Source organism: Chiloscyllium plagiosum, chromosome 3 (genome assembly GCF_004010195.1).
Source record: "Chiloscyllium plagiosum isolate BGI_BamShark_2017 chromosome 3, ASM401019v2, whole genome shotgun sequence".
NCBI lineage: Eukaryota > Metazoa > Chordata > Chondrichthyes > Orectolobiformes > Hemiscylliidae > Chiloscyllium > Chiloscyllium plagiosum.
The window spans coordinates 72,945,843-72,967,751 of NC_057712.1; the positions used below are offsets into that span (position 1 = coordinate 72,945,843).

The window sequence follows — 21,909 nt, forward strand, 5'->3', positions numbered from 1 at the left end:
CTCCAAAGAGTAACCCACCCAGACCCATTTCCCTACTCTATATTTACCCCTGACTAATAACCTACATTGTGGGCAATTTAGCATGGCCAATTCATCTAAACTGCATACCTTTGGATTGTGGGAGGAAACTGGAGCACCTGGAGGAAACCCACACAGACACTGAGAATGTGCAAACTCCACACAGGCAGTCACCCAAGACTGGAATCACACCTGGGTCCCTGGCGCTGTGAGGCAGTAGTGCTAAGCGCTGAGCCCCCATGCTGCCGTATGACTGATACAGACAAAAGTGAATAAAAAGGAAAACATTTATTATGTTTAGCTGAACAAAAGAGGTCTTAGCACAAAAAAACCCTGATCAATAGAATTAATTATATTTTCATTGGATTTCATTTTTTTATTCATTTTTCTTATGGAAGGAGAAGTATAAAGAGATTATTTTAAGATTACTGGGCAAATGAAAACCATGTCCTAATTCCAAATCTTAAAATTTGATTTTCAGCACCACAGAGACCAATCATTGCAAGTCATCAATCAAAGGGTTCTTACAAATACAAAGGGTAACTAGGGAAAGAATAGGGCCCCTCAAAGATCAACAAGGTGGCCTTTGTGTGGAGCCGCAGGAAATGGGGAAGATACTAAATGAGTGTTTTGCATCAATATTTACTGTGGAAAAAGACATGGAAAATATAGAATGTAGGGAAATAGATGATGACATCTTGAAAAATGTCCATATTACAGAGGAGGACGTGCTGGCTGTCTTGAAACGCATAAAAGTGGATAAATCCCCAGGACCTGATCAGGTGTACCCTAGACGTCTGTGGGAAGCTAGGGAACTGATTGCTGGGCCTCTTGCTGAGATATTTGTATCATCGATAGTCACAAGTGAGGTGCCAGAAGACTCGAGGTTGGCTAACGTGGTGTTTAAGAAGGGTGGTAAGGACAAGCCAGGGAATTATAGACCAGTGAGCCTGACGTCGGAGGTGGGCAAGTTGTTAGAGGGAGTCCTGAGGAACAGGATGCACATGGTATTTGAAAAGGCAAGGACTGATTGGGGATAGTCAGCATGGCTTTGTACGTGGGAAATCATGTCTCACAAACTTGATTGAGTTTTTGAAGAAGTAATGAAGAGGATGAGGACAGAGCATTAGATGTGATCAAAATGGACTTTAGTAAGGTGTTCGACAAGTTTTTCCATCAGAGACTGGTTAGCAAGGTTAGATCTCGTGAAATTCAGGGAGAACTAGCCATTTGGATACAGAACTGGCTCTCAAAGTGAGAAGACAGAGGGAAGTAGTGGAGGGATGTTTTTCATACTGGAAGTCTGTGACTACTGGAGTGCCACAAGGATTGGTGCTGGGTCCTCAACTTTTTGTCATTTATATAAATGATGTGGATATGAACATAGGAGGTATAGTTAGTAAGTTTGCAGATGACACCAAATTTGGAGGTGTAGTGGACTGTGAAGAAGGTACCTAGGATTACAATGGGATCTTGATCAGATGGGCCAATGGGCTGAGAAGTGGCAGATGGAATTTAATTTAAATATACATGAGGTGCTGCATTTTGGAAAGGCAAATCTGAGCAGGACTTATACACTTAATGGTAAGTCCCTAGGGAGTGTTGCTGAACAAAGAGACCTTGGAGTGCAGGTTCATAGCTCCTTGAAAGTAGAGTCGCCGGTAGATAGGATAGTGAAGAAGGCATTTGGTATGCTTTCCTTTATTGGTCAGAGTATTGAGTACAGGAGGTGGGAGGTCATGTTGTGATTGTACAGGACATTGGTTAGGCCACTGTTGGAATATTGCGTACAGTTCTAATCTCCTTCCGATCGGAAAGATGTTGTGAAACTTGGAAGGGTTCAGAAAAGATTTACAAGGATGTTGCCAGGGTTGAAGGATTTGAGCTATAGGGAGAGTTTGAATTGGCAGGGACTGTTTTCCCTGGAGCATTGAAGGCTTAGCGATGACCTTATAGAGGTTTATAAAATCATGAGGGGCATGGATAGGATAAATAAACAAACACTTTTCCCTGGGGTGCGGGAGTCCAGAACTAGAATGCATAGGTTTAGGGTGAGGGGAAAGATATAAAAGAGATTTAAGGGGTAACATTTTCACACACAGGGTGGTGCGTGTATGGAAAGGGCTGCCAGAGGGTGTGGTGGAGGCTGGTACGATTGCAACATTTAAAGGCATTTGGATGGGTATGTGAATAGGAAGGGTTTGGAGGGATATGGGCCGGGTGTTGGAGGTGGGACTAGATTGGATTAGGATATCAGGTCGGCATTGGACTGAATAGTCTGTTTCGGTGCTGTACATCTCTTTCATAACACCTGTTACGGATAGGTTTCATACAGTATCTTATTGCTCAACATCCAATTCAGGGGTCCCTGACAGGAATAATCAGCACTGTCACAAATGAACTTGGGTCGTTTCAGGGAGTACAGTATTTTACAATGAGCACACAATTTGCTTCTGACTAAAGGAGTGTATGGTGACTTAGTTCCAAATTACTGTCTATCTGTTAACTCTGCCTATATGATCTGATTTCTTAGAATTAAATTATTTTCCTTGGCTTCTACGTTAGTGATGTAGCCTTTCTAAAATATATTACTTAATTTCCCCTTGGGAAGTTCATCTGAAACACTGCAGTTTTCTTGTTTTGGTGATATACCTGTACATCACCACCACCCCTCTTGACTCCTCACCTCTTGCTTAATGAATCTAAAATCCGAGGTTGGATGAATAGAAATTTCTTCCAATTAAATATTTGGAAAAATGAAGCCATGGTTTTTGGACCCCCATTCCAATACCTTCCCCCAAGTACTGACTCCATTCCTGATCATGGTAATAGTTTGAGATGAAATCAGTCCATTTATCTATTCATTCATGGGATGTGGGTGCTGCTGGATTGGCCAGCATCTATTGCCCATTATTAATTGCCCTTAAGAAGGCAATGATGAGCTGGTTCATTGAACCACTGAAGTCTTTGGGTATAGGGACATCCACAGTGCTGTTATGGAAGGGAATTCTGGATTTCAACTGTGCGGCAGTCAAGGAGTGGCAAAGTAATTCCAAGCAAATCTGTGTATTTACGTGGTCAATGGGCTTGCAGGGGAATTTGCAGTTGATACTGTTCTCATTCATCTGTTACCCTTGTCCTTTATAAATGGTGGCAAGTTTGCAAGGTGGTGTTGGACGAGCCTGGTGAGTTGCTGTAGTGTGTCTTGTAGGTGTTATGCCCTGCTGCCACTATGATGACCCACAGGTTTGCAATCTTGGTATATTATTTGACCCCACAATGAGCTTCCAATCGCATATCCACACTAGCCTATTACTAAAGCCATTAGAGTATCTGATTTTGCCCATATCTCAGGGCTGCTGATACTTCCTTTCTTGTCAGTCTAGTCTAGGAGTTCTAATGTATGTCCGGCTAGTCTCCCACATTCTGCATCCTTTAAGTTTGAGGTTGTCCAAAACAGTCTTAACTCACATCAAGGAGAAAGTGAGGACTGCAGATGCTGGAGATCAGAGCTGAAAATGTGTTGCTGGAAAAGCGCAGCAGGTCAGGCAGCATCCAAGGAACAGGAGAATGGAAATTTCGGGCATGAAGAAGGGCTTATGCCCGAAACGTCGATTCTCCTGTTCCTTGGATGCTGCCTGACCTGCGCTTTTCCAGCAACACATTTTCAGCTAACTCACATCAATACCATTTACTTGTAATTCCTGCGCTTGCTAACCTTCATTAGCTTTCAATTGAGTGACAACTTGGGATCAAAGTATTTATTTTGTTTCCATCCAAGGTCCATCCCCCCCATATTTCTGTATCATTCTTCAACTCCAAAATTGAGTGAGCTCCATTTGTTTCTGTCACGTCTTTTGTATCTGGCTGACCAGGGGTAACCCTGCCTATGACTGGCTAGGCCATTTGCTCCAAACTTCCCTACCTATATCTAGCTACTTTTCCAATCTCTTTACTTCTTTAAGGCACTTCTTAAAACCTATGCTCTGTACAAACATTTGGTCATCTGGCCCAGTTGATGTCTTAATTTATAATGCGGTGACATGCCCAGGGATATTTTTGTTGAAGGCCTTGTAAAATACTGATTGTTGAAATAATTCTCATTTTGATGAATACTGCAACTTTATTCTGGTCTAATCTAGGCTGGCCTAAACGTATAAAGTTTTGCAGTACTGTTTTTAAATAGTTATTTGTGATGTTTCCAGATCTTTACCTTTAATTCTTTTTTGCCTGTACATCGCACCTTGAATTCTACAGTTATCTTTCCTATTTCTTAATTGTAGCTAAATATAATACATTATAATGCTGCCGATGATTGATACTCAAAACTAATGTCCTTTAAGCTAGCCTAACTCTTTTAAATTCCTGCTAGGTCTGAAATATATGACCAACTTTGTAAGGTAATAATGTATTTTTTTGTAATGGCAGTCCTTAAATGAAGAGAAAGAATCACAGAGGCGATATTATGAAGAGGAGATAGCAAAGCTGCAGCATAAACTTGAAGAGGAAACTAGATATCTAAGAGAGACTTTCAGATCCAGCATGGAAGAATTATCTCAACTACATCAATCGACATTAGAATCTGCTCAAGACACACATGAAAGAGAAAAGAAAAAGTTGTGCTTGGTTAGTGGAAATTATTTTAATCTACAAATACCTTTTGTGTCTTAATATTTTTCGATTTGGAAATGAGTGATGAGACAGAATTAACAAATGATCTCATAGTAGACATCCTTCAGGCAAAAATGATTGCAGTAAGGTAAAATCCTTGCATTCATTTCAAGGGTGGGAAGGAAATTACAAAGGGGTGAAAACAGAGTTGATCACAATGGGCTGGGAAAAGGTTAAAAGATAAGGTGGCAGTTTAACAGTGGCATACATTTAATGTTTTAATTGATTATTCTCAACAAAGAGACATTCCATTGAGAGAGAAAGACTCTGAGGTTAATGCAAAATCTGGTAAGGCAATTATGGATGCTGTAAACTTAATAGAAGAGGTGGTTAATGGTAAGCCAGAAGATTGTAAAAATTTTACAACCAGTCAAGCATGACCTTAACAAAAAGAGAGAGAAATTAGAATGTCTAAGCACCCTAGGTGGAAGAATAAAAACAGCCAGTGAGAGTTATGTGAAATGATATAAAAAGGAGAACTGTTGAATTAAATATAAGAGGATGAAACTGCGGAGTCAATGAGAAAGACGCAAATGGCAGAGATTTTGAACAATTATTTTCTATCTGTTTTCACATCAAAAAGCGTCTTTGAATAATAGAAAATCCAGAGGAAAGAGTGAAGGATGAAGTTAAAGCAATTGTAAAAACTTATGAAAGAGGAGCTGGAGTACATCATTGATGAATCTGCCCCATCCTCTTTTGGAAAATCTGTTTGTCTCCCCTCTAAATTATTTCAGTGATCTTGCCTTCATGATTATCTGACATTGGGAATCCCAGACATTCACTTCCTTCTGGAAAATAAATTCTTTCATATTTCAGCTTTAAGTCGGTATCTCCTTATTCTATAACAGTGTTCTCTAGGTTGAGATTTCCCCACTAATATCTGTCTTGTCCGAACCCTTCAGAATTTTGTATGTATCAATAAGATCATCTCCTTCTAAATTCTCATAGTAAAAGGTCTGAGTTGTTTAACCATTTTTAATAAGTCAACCTGTTCATTCCAGCAATCAGCCTAATGAATCACTTTTGAACTGTCTCCAGTGCAAGTACATTCTTTCAAATACAGGGATCAAAATGTTGTATTTCTGGTATGGCCTCATCAACATCCTGTATTGTTGTAAAAAGACTCCTCTATTTAAACTCCAATCCACTATCAATAAAGGCCAAACAGTACAAGTACCTGGCCAAGTGGTACGATCATTGAGCTCGTAATCCAGAGATCCAGGCACTGTTCTAGGGGTTTGAATCTCAACCACAAGAGGTGGTGGAATTTGAATTCAATGAAAATCATAACAAAACCATACTCATTCAATCATGCCTTTCTGATAATGTCAAAATGAAACCACCACTATCTCTGGATGTGTCCTGTGCCATTGTCAAGATAAATGCAGAGAAGATGGTAGCACAACTGTATACTGTTAGGAGATAGTTGCCTTAGATGCTTTCCATCTGAAGTCTCATCAGATCAAACATAACAAGGAAGCTTTGTTGATTACTATAACTTGAATCAATACTCCTCCATGTTGAACAACAATTGTAGGATGGACTGAAGATGACAAGGGCACGGAAAGTAATGTTTTGCTCGTACCGCTGCTGACTACACCAGTTGAGCACTAAAAAACATTGCTAATAGACTGGGCCTGTGTCAAGTGGTGAGGGAACCAATCAGAAGGAAAAGCATATTTAACCTTCTCTTCACCAATCTGCCTGCCACAGATGCATCTGCCCATGACAGTATTGGTAAGAGTGACCACCCAAATTTCTCGTGGAGACAAAATCCTATCTTCACATTGAGAATACTCTCCATTGTGTCGTGTAGCACTGTGAAATAGGATAGACTTGGAGCAGACCTTGCCAGTCAAGACTAGACATTCAAGATCAATGTTCTTTCTAAGATGCATGGCCACATTAACATATTACTCCCAACACTGTGAACTCCTATCTTGCGTAATAACTTTTTATGTGGTACTTTATCAAATATTTCTGGAAATACAAATACAATATATCCACTAGATTCATTTTCCTTGTATCCTCAAAGAACTCTAGCAAATTCGTCAAAAATTCGTCAAACCCTTTTACAAAACCATGGTTGACTCTTTTGATTGTGTTAAGCTTTTCTCAATGTGCTGCCATTTCTTCTTCAGTAACGGATTCGAGCATTTCCTATTTTCCATCACTATCACAAGAGAAAATACTCTAGTAATCTAATGAGATAAAGGCTACCATTTCTCTACAAATGATAGGTTCCGTTCTAGGGTCTTAAAATAAGAGGCTACAGAAATAGAGGATACATTGGTGTAATCTTCCAAAGTTCCTTCGATACTGTCCAAATCCCAATAGATTGGATAATCTCTATTCAGTTAAGGCAGGAGACAAAAAAATAAGGAAATTATCGACCAGTTAGCTGAATGTCTGTCATTGGGAAATTGCTGGAATCATTATTAATGAAGAAGTTAATGGAGTTTTAAAAAAAAACTGTCAGGCAGAACAAACATGGTATTATGAAAGGGCTATCACAGATTTTCAGAATTGTTACAATACAGAAGGAGGCCATTTTGGCCATCGTGCCTGCAATGATTCTATTACCTAGTGCCAATCTCCTGCCTTTTTCCCACATCCCTGAACACTTGAACCTGCCTTCTCCACATTTCCAGGCAGTGTATTCCATCCTCGGATGCTGCCTGAACTGCTGTGCTCTTCCAGCACCACTAATCCAGAATCTGGTTTCCAGCATCTGCAGTCATTGTTTTTACCTAGTGTATTTCATACCCTAACTATGTTCATTTTCCTTTCATGAGTAGGGGCCTCTTCATATCTACAATATCCAGCCGATCATGATTTTGAAAACCTCTAACAATCTTTTCTCAGCCTTCTTCTCTCCAACAAAAATAGTCCCAAATTCTTAAATCTATCCTCAACAAAGGTTTCTTATTCCTGCAACCATTGGCCCTAATAATGAGAGGATTTGAGTGTAGGAGCAGGGATGTCTTGCTGTAGTTGCATAGCACCTTGGTGAGACTGCATCTAGAATATTGTGTGTAGTTTTGGGTCTCTTTATCTGAGGATTATCTCCCTATTTTATTCTGACTATGGAGGGAATGCAACAAAGGTTTACCAGACTGATTCCTGGGATAGCAGGATGGTGTGTTAAAAGTTACTGGATCAGTTAGGACTATCGTTGACACCATCATTACTTGACTTTTATTTTTCTAATTTTTGATTTGGAACTGAATTCCAGTTGAGAATTGAATATTGAACAGCACCTTATTTTAATGAAAAGAGGAGAGAGCAAAAGGTTGATGTTTGTTATTTACTGCTCTAAGAACACCGTCGATGAATTGACACTAAGATAGTGTTGTACTCTGGGACTGGTAGCTAGTTGTATGGAGAATGGTTCAGTCACGATCTAACCAACTGATCTTTTAATATGTTTTTCTTATATTTATCTCAATTGGCTCACCCAGCAAATTTAAGATTACTGCCTACACTGACAACAGCAGAGATTATTGTTTGTATTTTTAAGTGCTAATAATTTTTCCATTAATCACCCTATTTGGGCGACATTAAAACTTGGTGACTGTCAAATCCAGTGTACGTTCTGAACTCCACTTGACTATGGTAGCAGGGTCTCAAAGCCTGCAGGGAAGGTGCTCACTTTTGTCCTGAATTTTGTAACTGGCATTGCATCCCATTTGGAATTCTGCAGAGATATTGGAGCAGGGGTTGTATCACTGGGCAAGTAATCCAGAGACCTAGGCTAATACTTTGGGGACCTGGGTTCAAATGCCACCGTGACAGCAGGTGGAATTTAAATTCAATTAATGAACTCATAGCATATATATAAAGTTTGATGAAGAATCATCTAGACTCGATTCGTTAGTATGCCCTCCCTCCATGTATGTCTCCAGTTGTTGTTTTCAACTCATGACATAAACCTAGTTTCTATAATAGTGATTGTGAAAGTATCAAATATTGTTGTAAATATGTATCTTGTTAATTTGTCCTTTTGGAAATGAAACACATTTTGTTTTCTGGTCTGGCCATGTGACATAGACCCACAGAAATGTGATTGCCACCATCCACATAAGTGACTGAGCAAACCATTCATTCAAAGCCAATTAGGGATGGGTAACAAATATTGGTCTTGCCAGTGATACCATATCCCTTGTAAGAGTAAAGACAAAAAAGATTTTATGGTAGAGGGATACTGGAAGGGCAGATGATATTTGTTCCTGTGTAGAATGAAGGTTCATGAGATTCAGAAAATAGATAAATACATTGCATAAAGGTTAGTTTCTTATTGTTTAAAATAATAGAAACATAGTTGAAAGTTAAATATTATAATCAGGTTATTAAAATTACTTCCCCAATTCTCTTCCTTTTAATATACCAAACTTCCTTTTATTTTGTCTCCTAATCTATACCTTATTACCCAGGAAGTTACTTGGGCATTGCAGGCTGTGACATTAGAAACGATGTGACTACATATGCAGTGAGTGCATTCTCTGCAGTTAAGGTGGCAGCAAACCAACCCTTAAAATAAGCTGCATGACACGGAATAAATTTAGAATAGAAAAGAATGAAGGCTGCTTTTTTTTTAAATAATGAAGAATTTTGGAAGTGATGATGATAGCAGATTAAAATTTTGAACAATCAACTATCTTTTTTCTGTTTGTATTTCAATTCTGTGCTGTAAGGGTGTTTTCCTGGCTTTTGAACAGTTTTGTAATGTGTGTAGCTGAAAATGTTTAATTTTGTTTCAAAACGGAGGCAAGTGTTTCCACCACTGTGCAACCATTGTGATCCCATTTGATGCTTGAAATGTGTCGAGGATAGATATCACCGTGTGAATGGGGCGGGGGAGGCATGAGAGATAAGTAGATATGTGATGAGCATGAGGTAATGGGAGGGGACAGTGGACTTTGAATTGGAGGGAGTCGGCGAATTGATGAGAGCTCTGAGATAGCAGGGGATGGGAGAGATGTATAAATTGAAGTAAAAGGCATTATTTTGCCAATGTATTTTGCAAGACAACAGTGGGCTTCAAGGATTAAGCAGTTATGCCATGCCTAATATTCAAAAAGCTGTGATAATTTAAAGGATCCACATTGCTGTTAGCACTTATTTTGGAGCTCCCCAACTGCCATTGCTACCTCAGAACTTGTGACCTGAAAGCTTTTCATCTTGACCCCAATAGATGCCATAACTCAGTTTTGAAGCCTTTCCGTAGGCAAAATAAAAGTTTGGTACTTCATCACAGTTCACTAAAGTCTACCCTGAAAATAACTGTTCGGAAATCCTGCAGGAGAAATATGTGTGCATAAAATCATATATTTACATTTATTTATTTAAAAACCTAATTCAAAATTCTTCCCCCTTTAGGAAATGGACCAATATATTGAGAAGGAACGATTACGAATGGAAGATGAGAAAAATCAGTTAAAACAGCAGATGGAAAACCTGCGGGAAGAGTTGACTGCCAAGTTAAATACAGCCAGTCAAGAGGCAAGAATCAGATTGGTTACGTTGCTGAGCTTAGTTATGATTATGCAAATAGGGAAAGTTATTATTTCAGACCAACAAACTTTTCTGAAAAATTGTCCTATCTAGTATCATACTGTTCATTAAATACAGTCGAGTAAATATAATTTTGGGAAAGAAATGAAATCTGGTTGTCTGTGACAAATGGAAAATTGCCAACTTGGTTAGATGTGGAAATTCTGTGCAGTATAAACTTAGTAGCTTTTGATATTGAGATCAACATCTTGTTGTTTGATAAGGATACTTGAAATGTTGTAACATAATATACAAGACGGTGAGCCAAGTGCTGGAAAGTAGGATTAGTGTAGGTTTACAATAGATTTGTTGGTGCAGACTTATTGGGTTTAAGGGTCATCTCTACTGTATGATTCTTCGGAGCAATCACAGGTAAACTGAGCTGCAGTATAAATAGCCATTACATAATCGAATGGTGAAGGCTCTTCCCTACAGCGAGGAAGCAGGCCATTCGACCCATCAAGTCCACACCGAGCATCCCATCCAGATTCACACCCCCAACCTACCCTTGTAACCCTGCATTTCCCATTGCTAATCCACCTAGCTTGCACTTCCCTGAATAGTATGGGAAATTTAGCATGGCCCATCCACCTAACCTGCACGTTTTAGGACTGTGGGAGGAAACCGGAGCGCCCAGCAGCAACCCATGCAGACATGGGGAAAGCATGAAACTTTACGCACACACTTGCCCGAGAGTGGAATTGAACCTAGGGTCCCTGGCCCTGTGAGGCAGCTGTGCTAACCAATGATCCATCATGCCATGTTGTGGTAGTGTCTCTATCTTTGAAGTCTTACCTACTTGTCATAAAATGTCTGAACAGGTTTGTTAAAATGACTATAATTACATGAGCGACCGGGCTTGAAGAACCAGGATTGAGGTTCACAAGAAGAAGGTGTAAGGATAGATGAGTCCCCTGGGCAGGATGGGATTTATTCTAGGATTTTCTGGGAAGCCAAGGAGGAGATTGCTGAGCCTTTGGCTTTGATCTTTTTTGTCATTGTCTACGGGAATAGTGCCAGAAGACTGGAGGATAGCAAATGTTGTCACCTTGTACAAGAAATGGAGTAGAGGCAACCCTGGTAATAATAGACCAGTGAACCGTACTTCGGTTGTGGGTAAATTGTTGGAAAGGGTTATAAGAAGTAGGGTTTGTAATCATTTAGAAAGGAACAAGTTGATTCGGGATAGTCAACACAGTCTTGTGAAGGGTAGGTCGTGTCTCACCAACCTTATTGAGTTCTTTGAGAAGGTGACTAAATAAGTGGATGAGGATAAAGTGGGTGATGTGCTGTATATGGATTTCAGTAAGGTGTTTGATAAGTTTCCCCACAGTAAGCTATTGCAGATAACATGGAGGCATGGGGTTGAGGGTGATTTAATGATTTGGATCAGAAATTGGCTAGCTGAAAGAAGACAGAGGGTGGTGGTTGATGGGAAGTATTTATCCTGAAGTTCACTTGGCTCAGTGGTTAGCACTGTTGCCTCACAGCATCAGGGTTCCAGGTTCGATTCCAGCCTCTGGCGACTGTCTGTGTGGAGTTTGCACATTCTCTCTGTGTCTGCATGGGTTTCCTCCGGGTGCTCCGGTTTCCTCCAAGAGTCCAAAGATGTGCAGGTCAGGTGAATTGTCCATGCTAAATTGCCCATAGTGTTAGGTGCATTAGTCAAGGGGAAAATGGGTCTGGGTGGGTTACTCTTCGGAGGGTCTGTGTGGACTGGTTGGGCTGAAGGGCCTGTTTCCACACTGTAGGAAATCTAATCTAGTGGTGTATCGCTAGGATCTGTTTTGGGTCCACAGTTGTTTGTTATCTTTATAAATGACCTAGATGAGGTCTTAGAAGGATTCGTTAGTAAATTTGTGGATGGCTCTAAGGTTGGTAGAACTGTGGATAGTGCCGAAGGATGTTACAGGTGACAGAGGAACATAGATAAGCTACACAGCTGGGCTGAGAGGTGGCAAATGCAGAAAAGTGTGAGGTGATTACACTTCACTTGAGAAGGAGTAATGAGAATGCAGAGTCCTGGGCTAATGGTAAGATTCTTGGGTAGTGTAGATAAACAAAGAGATCTCTGTGTCCATGTACGTAGATCCTTGAAAGTTACGACCTGGTCGATAGGTTTGTTAAGAAGGCATATGGTGTGTTAGCTTTTATTGGTAGAGGGATTGAGTTTCAGAACCAATTGTCATGTTGCAACTGTACAAAACTCTGGTGCAGCTGCACTTGGAGTTTTGTGTACAGTTCTAGTCACCGCATTTTAGGAAGGATGTGGAAGCTTTGGAAAGGGTTCAGAGGAGATTTACCAGGATGTTGCCTGGTATGGAGGGAGGGTCTTATAAAGAAAGACTGAGGGAATTGAGACTGTTTTCGTTAGAGAGAAGGAGGTTGAGAGGTGACTTAGTTGAGACATAGAAGATAATTGGAGGGTTAGTTAGGGTGGACAGTGAGAGTCTTTTTCCTCAGATGGTGATGGCTAGCATGAGGGGCATAGCTTTAAGTTGAGCGGTGTTAGATACAGGACAGATGTCAGAGATACTTTCTTTACTCGGAGAGTGGAAGGGGTGTGGAACGCACTGTGCAACTGCAGTAGACTCACCAACTTTAAGGGCATTTAAATGATCATTGGATCGACATATGGACGAGAATGGAATAGTGTAGGTTAGAATGACTTCAGATTGGTTTCACAGGTCAGTGCAACATCGAGGGCCAAAGGGCCTGTACTGCACTGTAGTGTTCTGTTGTTCTAACTGAAAGCCTTACTCCTGTGCCCATTTGCTCAAGAGTTTGAGAAAGATGAGGAATCTTAATGTGAATTATTATTTTGAACTTTGCCCTGAGCAACTCTTTAGACTTGCACTTGCCTAGACACTTTCGATGGATATTTGAATGGCAACTTGATGCCAATCAACAATCCATAAACGGAACCTCCTCCGCTTCTGTCTGAGTAGAAGCAGCAACTCCATTTTCTTAATTGGATTGAAGAATTGTTAATGAGCTGCACATAGAACATGTCAGCCAGAATACTGAATTCAATGTTAATTAGCTACAAAAAGTGAAATAGAAGCAAAGAAATGTTGCATTAGCAGAGAGATGAAAGACATGATAAAGTGAAATAAGATGTGTATAATTTTTAAAAATCCACCAATAATGAAAAGCTAAGGGAATAAGAATTCATCTGTGTAAAAGTTCATTTCAGCACTGGAGAGATTGTTTCACCAGCAATTAAAGCAGACTACACTGTTTAATAATAAAATACTGGATTGGATAAGTTCTTTATTTTGATGCATTTAATGCATATTAATTGGAAGTGTCAAGCTTTATCATTCAGCATAATGAATAGTAGGTCAGATGATGATGACATGTATCTCAGTACAGATCTTGGAGGAACAGGACAGGAAATTTCCTGATTTCTATGTTTAACTGTGCTTGTGCAGTTGCCAGAAGTTGCTTCCTGATTTTGCACAAGTGACATTATATCTGCATTTTATTAATAGTTGCATAGCACGTGAAAGCAAGGAAATTGTAAATCATTGAAAACAACTTGTTCGGAAATGTCATGACACACCTTTGGAGCAGTTGGAACTTGAACCTGGACCTTCTGGCTCAAAGCTAGGGATACTACCACTGAGCCATGAGCCCTTTTTTTTGAAACACGTTCGTTATTGGGAAAATTAATTTGGATATTCAAACTATAGCTTTCAGAAATAATTTGACCATTCCTTATTTTGTCATATGTGAAGCTCCATCTGCTTTTGCTAATTTTTTTGTTATTAAATTTGACATTTGTCTTTGACTCCCTACAAAGAAATTGTTAGAATTATGTTTATTTGTTACTTTTGTTGTAAAGATTTTCAATTCTTTTAGACAATTTCCGCATTTGTAGAAAAGAAGTTGTGCAATAAAATTGCTTGTTCACCAAGAGTTTAAATGTCATTTTCACTGATGTATTCCTGAGCTGATGTCTACTGCTGTGGAACTGATTCGAGTCTATTTCCACCTCAATTATTTTGGGTTCTGAGCAAACTAAGCTGTCTTTAAGAAGAGTCTGGAGTTTGATTCAATCATTTTTCTCCTTTTCGAGGCAGGTACTCTATTTCTTCCCCCTCCCCATGTTGGGAGAATTAGTAACCATCTTGAGAATGCCTTAACTGTCTTTAATGAAGTCTAAGACTGATTTGTTTCTGAGTTTCAACTGTATTAGAAAATGCTGTACAGGTATTTTGTTTGTCAACTTGTGCACCTTCAGTAGAAGGGAATTGATCTTATTGCAAATGTACATGTGACATAAACCTTTATGCATATAAGTAACTAAGCTGTAACATTGCAGAAAATTTACTCGGTTGAATTTTCACCACCGAAGCAGGAAACAAAAGCAGGGATTGTTTTCAAGTCATGGACCCACCTCTGGTGTCAAATGAATTCAAGTCCAGATTTTTACATGAGACAGTTTTTAATTGTTTTTGAGATCAGTTTACTATCTGCCTATAGCCAGAAGGATGGTCAATGAAGGTGGGTCATATGAAGTCTGCAACTCATTTAGCCAGCACTGAGGCAGCTGGTTCTTCTAAGGGAGAGTTTTAAGATTTCGTCCCTTTGTCTTGCATAGCACCAGAGGGGAATATGATACCGCAGAGTGGCAGAGGTCAGTACAGCTCCCTTCGGAATATCTCCAGTCACTGACTTCCAGCCTGAAAATCATGTTTCCACTACTATGCTCAATATTCTATGGGCAAGCCAATTCTGAATGCATGCTACCAACTCACTGTGGAACCCATGCATCTTAATCTTCTGGATGAGCCTGCCATGAGGGACCTTGTTGAAAGCCTTACTAAAATCCATGTAAACAACATCCATTGCTCTACCCTCATCGATCACCTTCGTCACCTTGTCGAAAGTCTCAATCAAGTTAGTAAGACATGACCTTCCTTGCACAAGGCCATGCTTTTCCAAACGTGCATAAATGGTATCCTGAAGAATTCTCTCCAATGGTTTCCCAACCACTGATGTAAGATTCGCTGGTCCGTAGTTTCCTGGATTATCTCTATGACCCTTCTTGAACGAAGGAACAACATTAGTTAATTGCTATTCCTCTAGGACCCCTCCAGTGGCTAGCTAGGATACAAAGATCGTGGTCAAGGCCCCAGCAATCTCCTTTCTTGCCTCTCAGTAGCTGGGGTAGATATTATTGGGCCTTGGGGACTTAGCCACCTTACTGCTCTTCAAGCGATCAACACCACTTCTTTCTTGATCTCAAAATGCCCAAGTATATTTCATGTTCCACACAAATCTAATTATTCTGTATATCCTTCTCCTGGTGAATACCGATGAAAAATATTCATTTAGGATCTCATCCAGATCTTCTGTCTCCAAGTACAAGTTCCCTCCTTTATCATTGAGTGGTCCTATCTTCTCTCTAGTTATCCTCTTGTTTTCAATGTATCTGTTGAAAGCCTCAGGATTCTCTTTAACCTTTCTTGTCAACGTCATTTCATGGCTTCTTGCTCTTCTAATTTCCTACTTGAGAACATTCCTGCTTTAACAATATTCCTCTTGGGCACTGTCTGATTTTGGCTTCCTAAATCTTACATATGCTTCTTTTGACTAAATTCACAACCTCCCTTGTTATCCAAGGGTATCTTACCTTGCCATCCATGTCCTTCCTTATTTCTCGAAAATGCCGGTCTTGAATGCTCATCAGCTGGTCTTTAAACAATTCCCACATGTCAAATGTGGACTTGCCTAATAACAGCTCCTCCCAATTAACACTCCCTAGCTCCTACCAAATTGTGATATAATTTACCTTCCCCCAATTTAATACTTTCCTGCAAGGCCCTGACTTATCCTTGTTCATAGCTATCTTAAAACTTAAGGAGTTGTGATCACTACTTCCAAAATGCTCTCCCACTGAGCCTGACCAGGCTCAATAGCCAAACCAAGGCCCAGTATGGCCCCTTCTCTAGTTGGACTATCCACATACTGTTTCATGAACTGTTCTTGAATGGTCCTAACAAATCCTGCACTGTCTAAGCCTCTTGCTCTAAAGGAGTCCCAGTCAATATTGGGGAAGTTAAAGTCACTCACTCGACCCATATTCCCTCAATGGATGAGCCCTCCACTATATCCTCTAAGTGCAGATGTAACATCTCCCTAATTAATAATGCAACTCCTCCACCTGTTTTACCTTCCTCTCTGTAGTCAACAATGAAATCCTGGAGCTTTGAGCAGCCAGTCCTGTCCCAATCATGACCAAGTCTCTGGAGTGGCCACAGCATTATAGTCCCATGTAGTGAGCCAGGCTCTAAGCTTATCTGCCTTACCTATAGTACTCCTTATGTTGAAATAAACATATTTCAGCCCATTAGTATCATTGTGTTCATTTATCTGTCTCTACCTGTTCTTTCTTTCTTTCTGATTTACTGGTGCTAACATCTACCTTCCCCTCAATCCCTCTACTTGCTGATCTGCCACTCTAGTTTAAACCCTCCCAAGTAGCACTAGTGCCATTATTTTGCAGTTACATCTATTCTACCTGCCCAGTGACAGCATACTGCAACAAACACAGATAACACTGGGGAAATTCAGCAAGTGTCTGATGAACGAAACAGAATGAATCTTTTGAGTCCAATATGACTCTTCTTCAGAACTCCAGTTCTCACTTCTCCAGCTGTGAAGAGAAGTTATACTAACTTCAAGTTTTAACTCTTTTTCTTTCTCCACAGATGCTGCCAGAGTTGCTGAGTTTCTCCAACATTCTATGTGTTTGTTTCAAACTTCCTGCGTCCATGATATTTTAATCTTAATTGTTTACCGTATTTGGGTTGATATTTTGTTTGGATGAAAGGTATGACTTAATTTGCGACAGGTTGTTCAAGTCATCTATTTTATCAAACTCATTAGGCTGAATCCATACTCACAGTCAGCACTTGATGTCTAAGATGTTGCACAACTGCCCAGATGAATGGACATTTCTTGAAACTGGTTGACTTTATCAAATCTGTCTGAATAGAATCTGTCTAGACTTTTTCCACAAACATAAATTTGTAATTGGAGTATTGTTCACATATCTTTATGGCCACACTTGCTTTATAGTTTGGTATAAGAGTGAAATATTTTGATATTCATATAATTTGATATTTTGATATTAAATTCATTATCAGTTATGTTGGCATTTGCAGCCTGATTAAAATGCACACCACTTCAGTAATTACTCTTCCTGAAATCTGCTTTCCAAATAGGCACAAAGGAGTTGAATCAATTGTATCAGTGTCAACATAATTGTCTAGAGTGACCAGAACCTTTTTAACTTCAATAAAGATGCTCAGCAGAGTCTTGAGTTTATTGAAACAAAAACAGAAATTGGCAGCATCTTTAGGAAGAAAATGTTTTGTTAACATTTTGAATCCTGAGACGAGCATCCGCAATTCTTTGTTTTACTTTAGTTTGTTGATCTTGTCCTTTGCAAATTGAATAGCTTTGAAAGAATTTGTACAGTGTAGCCAGTTTACTTGGATCATTGTTCAGAACTGTCAACATTATATTGTGCTTTTGTGAACATTTTTAGGCACTGTTTGTTTATTAGGTTGTTGCAATTATTCATTTGCTCTGTGCAGTGTTTGATCAAGACATTGCAGTAAGTGCATGAATGCGAAACTGCTAAGTGTCTTGACTGCCACGTTACTTCATTCAGAGGTCAAAATGCCACTGTACCACATTACTGTTACTTAGGACAATTCGAAGAATTTTCCATTCTTCACAAGTGGCTGCTGAATATTGTCCGCTTGATTATATGTTCTTAGAAGCTTTTTTTTAACATAATGCACAATTGAGGCTGCTTCTGAGCATGATCTGTTCCAAGATCCTCTGTGAGTAACAGTGCTGTTCTGAGAAATGCTCGATTCAATTTTAAGCAATACCATTATTGCATTTTTCTTTCCAAGCAAAGAAGTCCTGTATGATGTAAACCATTTTCTGTAAATCAAGGTTAAAAAACATAAAGTAGCTTGATTACTATCTCAGTGGAGACTCCATTGCAAGCAGTTCAGTTTCAAACTTTCTGCATAGGCAGTTGCAAACAAATTCACATTCTAGTTGAAACTTGATATACAAAATCAATACTTTTTATACTGAAACAGCTCTGCTCATGTCTACTATGTTAATTGACTCCACAGATTCAAAGGTATAATTCTTGGATTAGCTCTCAGTAATTGCTGTATATTTTACCACATGACCTGAATGTCTTGCATAGAAAACATGAGTATATACATCTTTACTGCAATTAGAGCTTTCACCGTATCAGGATTGATCAATTTTGTGCTTTGTACACTCCATCTTCATCTCTCAGTCTCCTGATGTTCTGGTAAAATTCTATTTTTGTTGTAGTTTCATAAATTAATAACAGAATCTATGTGGATTTTTTGGTTCAAATGCTGCTTTAGGTAATCCAATTTGTTTTTTTCCAGTGCTGAGCTCACCATTTACTCTGGAACAAACAATGCACAGAGCACTAAAATAAAACCAAAAATGGTGGATACTAGAGATCTGAAACTGAAACAAAAATTGCTGGGAAAACTCAACAGGTCTGGCAGCATTTGTGTGAAGAAACCAGAATTAATGTTTTAAGTCCAGTGAGTCTTCATCAGAACTATTAGTAGCTAGGAAAATATGGTATTTATGCTAAAGCCGAAGTGGGAGAGGGATTGGGAGGAAAGGGGAAAGGGAGCGTTGAGTGAATAGGTGGAGATGGAGCCCAGAGAGAGAGATATGAAAAGGGGAGGTAAATGTTAACACTACTTTGTTCTCACAGATGCTGCCAGACCTGAGTTTTTCCAGTAATTTATCTTTTTGTTTTAGATCTCCAACATCTGCAGTTCTTTGTTTTAGTGTTTAACTCACTACCACATTTCTTTCAGCTTTGTCCATCTTGAAGAAGTTCTCTCTTTAACAGGATTTTCATTTTAACCTTATTCTCCACCTTTACTTTCATTTTCTCTCCTGGTATTCGACAAAGTCTTTGCCAAAACTCAACTTCCATAGCCACATCACACTCTTCCGTGACTGCCTCCGGATCAGACTTACCCCACGTGGATTTCCACTGAAGTTCCATCCTTTGTGTTTTGAATCCACTTAGACCACAGGTATCCATGTAATGAACAAAGTTTCTCGGACAGTTTGTGTTTTGAGTCCACTTAGGATCACAGGTATCCATGTAATGAACAAAGTTTCTCGGACAGCCGTTCTCTCTCTATCCTGAGACCTACACTGATTGCTATGATCCACTGTATGAACATTCTCGACCTTTGTCTCCATCAACACTACCTCATTCTGTCACAGAGCCATCCCACCTCCCAGTTTCACTTAATTCTCCAGCTCGCTTGACAAGCTAACAGAAAACTTTTTCTCTTCCTTTCAGGGCCATTAAGGAATACAAGCCGGAACAACTTCAGGAATATTGCTCGTCTCCCCTTCCCTCTGATTCCATCCTTTTCCCTAATCCCACCATTTGTTGGGTATTTACTATTCCTTTGACTTTCCACTCTCTGATGTTGAATGTTCTGTCCTCAGCATAGGCCTTAATTTTATCCCTCTGCACTCCCACCTCAATGAGTTTCAGGCAAATGCCTGACACTGAACTTTTCTTCTGTCACCTCCATGCCCATTTCTTCAGAGAGGAGTCCTCTCCCAATCTCTCAGACCCCTTCACCTGCCTCCAACACTCTCCACCTACCCCTTTTTTGGTGTTTTGCTTGAGCTTGATCTGATTATTGAGAACTGTTGACGTGGCATTAGTGACTTCAATTTCTGTGCACTTGACCTTACCCATTTCAACCTATCTTCCTCTGAACTGACTGCGCTCCATAATCTCAGATCAAACCCTGACTTTGTAATTGGGTCTGCTGGCAAGGGTGGTGCTGTTGTCTTGTGTATTGATCTCTACATTGTTGACACTTGTCAACCTTAGACACCATCTCCAATCTTCCCTTGGATCCCACCATTGAACATCAGGCCATTGTGTCCACGATTGTCACAAACCTCATCTCATCTGGAAATCTCCTTACTGCTGCCTCTGAGTTCATTGTCCCCCAACCCTGTACAGCCCTCTTTTGCCTTCTCAAAAACCACAATCAGGACTGCCCAGGCAGATCCATTGCTTCTGCTTGCTCCTGCCCTACAGAACTTATTTCTTCTTCTCTTGATTCAATTTTTTTCTCCCTTTCCAATCCCCTTATTTGTATGTCAGTTTCAGAATTTCCAGTTTGCAGGCTGCAGCCATATCCTCCATGAACGTGCAAACCCCTTTACATGCGCATCCCTCATCAGGATGCTCTGGGCCCACCACTTCTCCCTCGATAAAAGGCCTGAGCAGTCCTCATCCACCACCACCCTCCTGCACCTGGCTGAGCTAGTCCTTGCTTTGAACAACTTCTCCTTTAATTCTTGACACTTTCTTCAAGTCAAAGATGTGGCCATGGGTACCAGCATTGGCCCCAGTTATGTTTGTGTCTTTGTGGGATATGTGGAACATTCCTTGTTCCAGTCTGACTCCGGCTCCCACGCACAACTCTTTTTCTCTGGTATATCAATGACATCCTTGGTGCTGCTTTCCTCTCTCTTTTATCATTTTCACTTCCTATTTCCAGTCTTCCCTCACCTTCACCTAGTTCATTTCCAACTCCTCACTTCCCCTTCCTCGACATCTCTGTTCCCATGTCTGGGGATAGGCTGGTCACCAATATACACTGCAAACCTACTGACACCTAAGATAGCGCTGTGTGTTGGGGACATTGTTACACTGTAACAAATCTTGTAGCTGAAGAAGTGGTTACTTTGTACCTGGATGTTGCTGTGATGAGTTATCAACTTTTCAATGTGCTCATTTGAGTACATGTGACAATAAAGCTAATTCAATTCATTTTGATTCAATTCCCACTGTTCCTTCAACTATAAATCCTCACACCCAACTTCCTGTAATGGCTCTATTCCATTCTCCCAGTTTCTCCATCTCTGTCACAGTGAAGAAGGTTATCTAAGATTACAAAGAGATCTTGATCAATTGGGTCAATGGGCTGAGGAGTGGCAGGTGGAGTTTAATTTGGATAACCATGGGCTATTGTATTTTAGTAAAACAGAAAAGGGCAGGACTTACATAATTAATGGTAAGACCCTGCATAGACTTGTAGAGCAGAAATATCTAGAGGATCAGGTACAAAGTTCTTTGAAATTTGCATCACATGTAGACAGGTATGTAGCACACTTGCTTTCATTGCTCAGATCTTTGCATATGGGATTTGGAATGTTGAGGCTGTACATGATGTTGATGACGCCTTTTTTTGGAGTACATGTACAGTTCTGGTTGCCCTGTTTTAGGAAGAATGTTATTAAATTGGAGAAGATTCAGAAAAGATTTACCAGGATGTTGCCAGAAATGGAAGGTTTTGAGTTCAAATGGTAGGTTGGATAGGCTGCATCCAAAGGATTGTAAGCTGCCATTTCTGTCACCTCCAATGGAATGCTGCAACCAAACACACATTCTCCTCCCCTCCCTTGTCAGCCTTACACAGGGCCCATTCCCGCTTGGACACTTTGGTCCAGTCCTCCTTCACTCTCAACATGTGCCGACAGCTCTAGCATCTTTCCTTGCAATGGCAGAAGATATAGCATGTGCTC

The 21,909-nt window shown here is 40.0% G+C and overlaps 1 protein-coding gene across 8 annotated transcripts in view; it reads left to right on the forward strand.

Moving 5' to 3' along the window:
* fam184ab (family with sequence similarity 184 member Ab) overlaps positions 1-21,909 on the forward strand; it is a 118,635-nt gene that overhangs the window by 12,507 nt on the left and 84,219 nt on the right. For all 8 annotated transcript variants that reach the window (XM_043684387.1, XM_043684376.1, XM_043684381.1 and 5 more), the window contains exons 4-5: positions 4,447-4,644; positions 10,072-10,194. In XM_043684387.1, the coding sequence (XP_043540322.1) occupies positions 4,447-4,644; positions 10,072-10,194 (321 nt within the window). The remainder of the gene's footprint in view (positions 1-4,446; positions 4,645-10,071; positions 10,195-21,909) is intronic.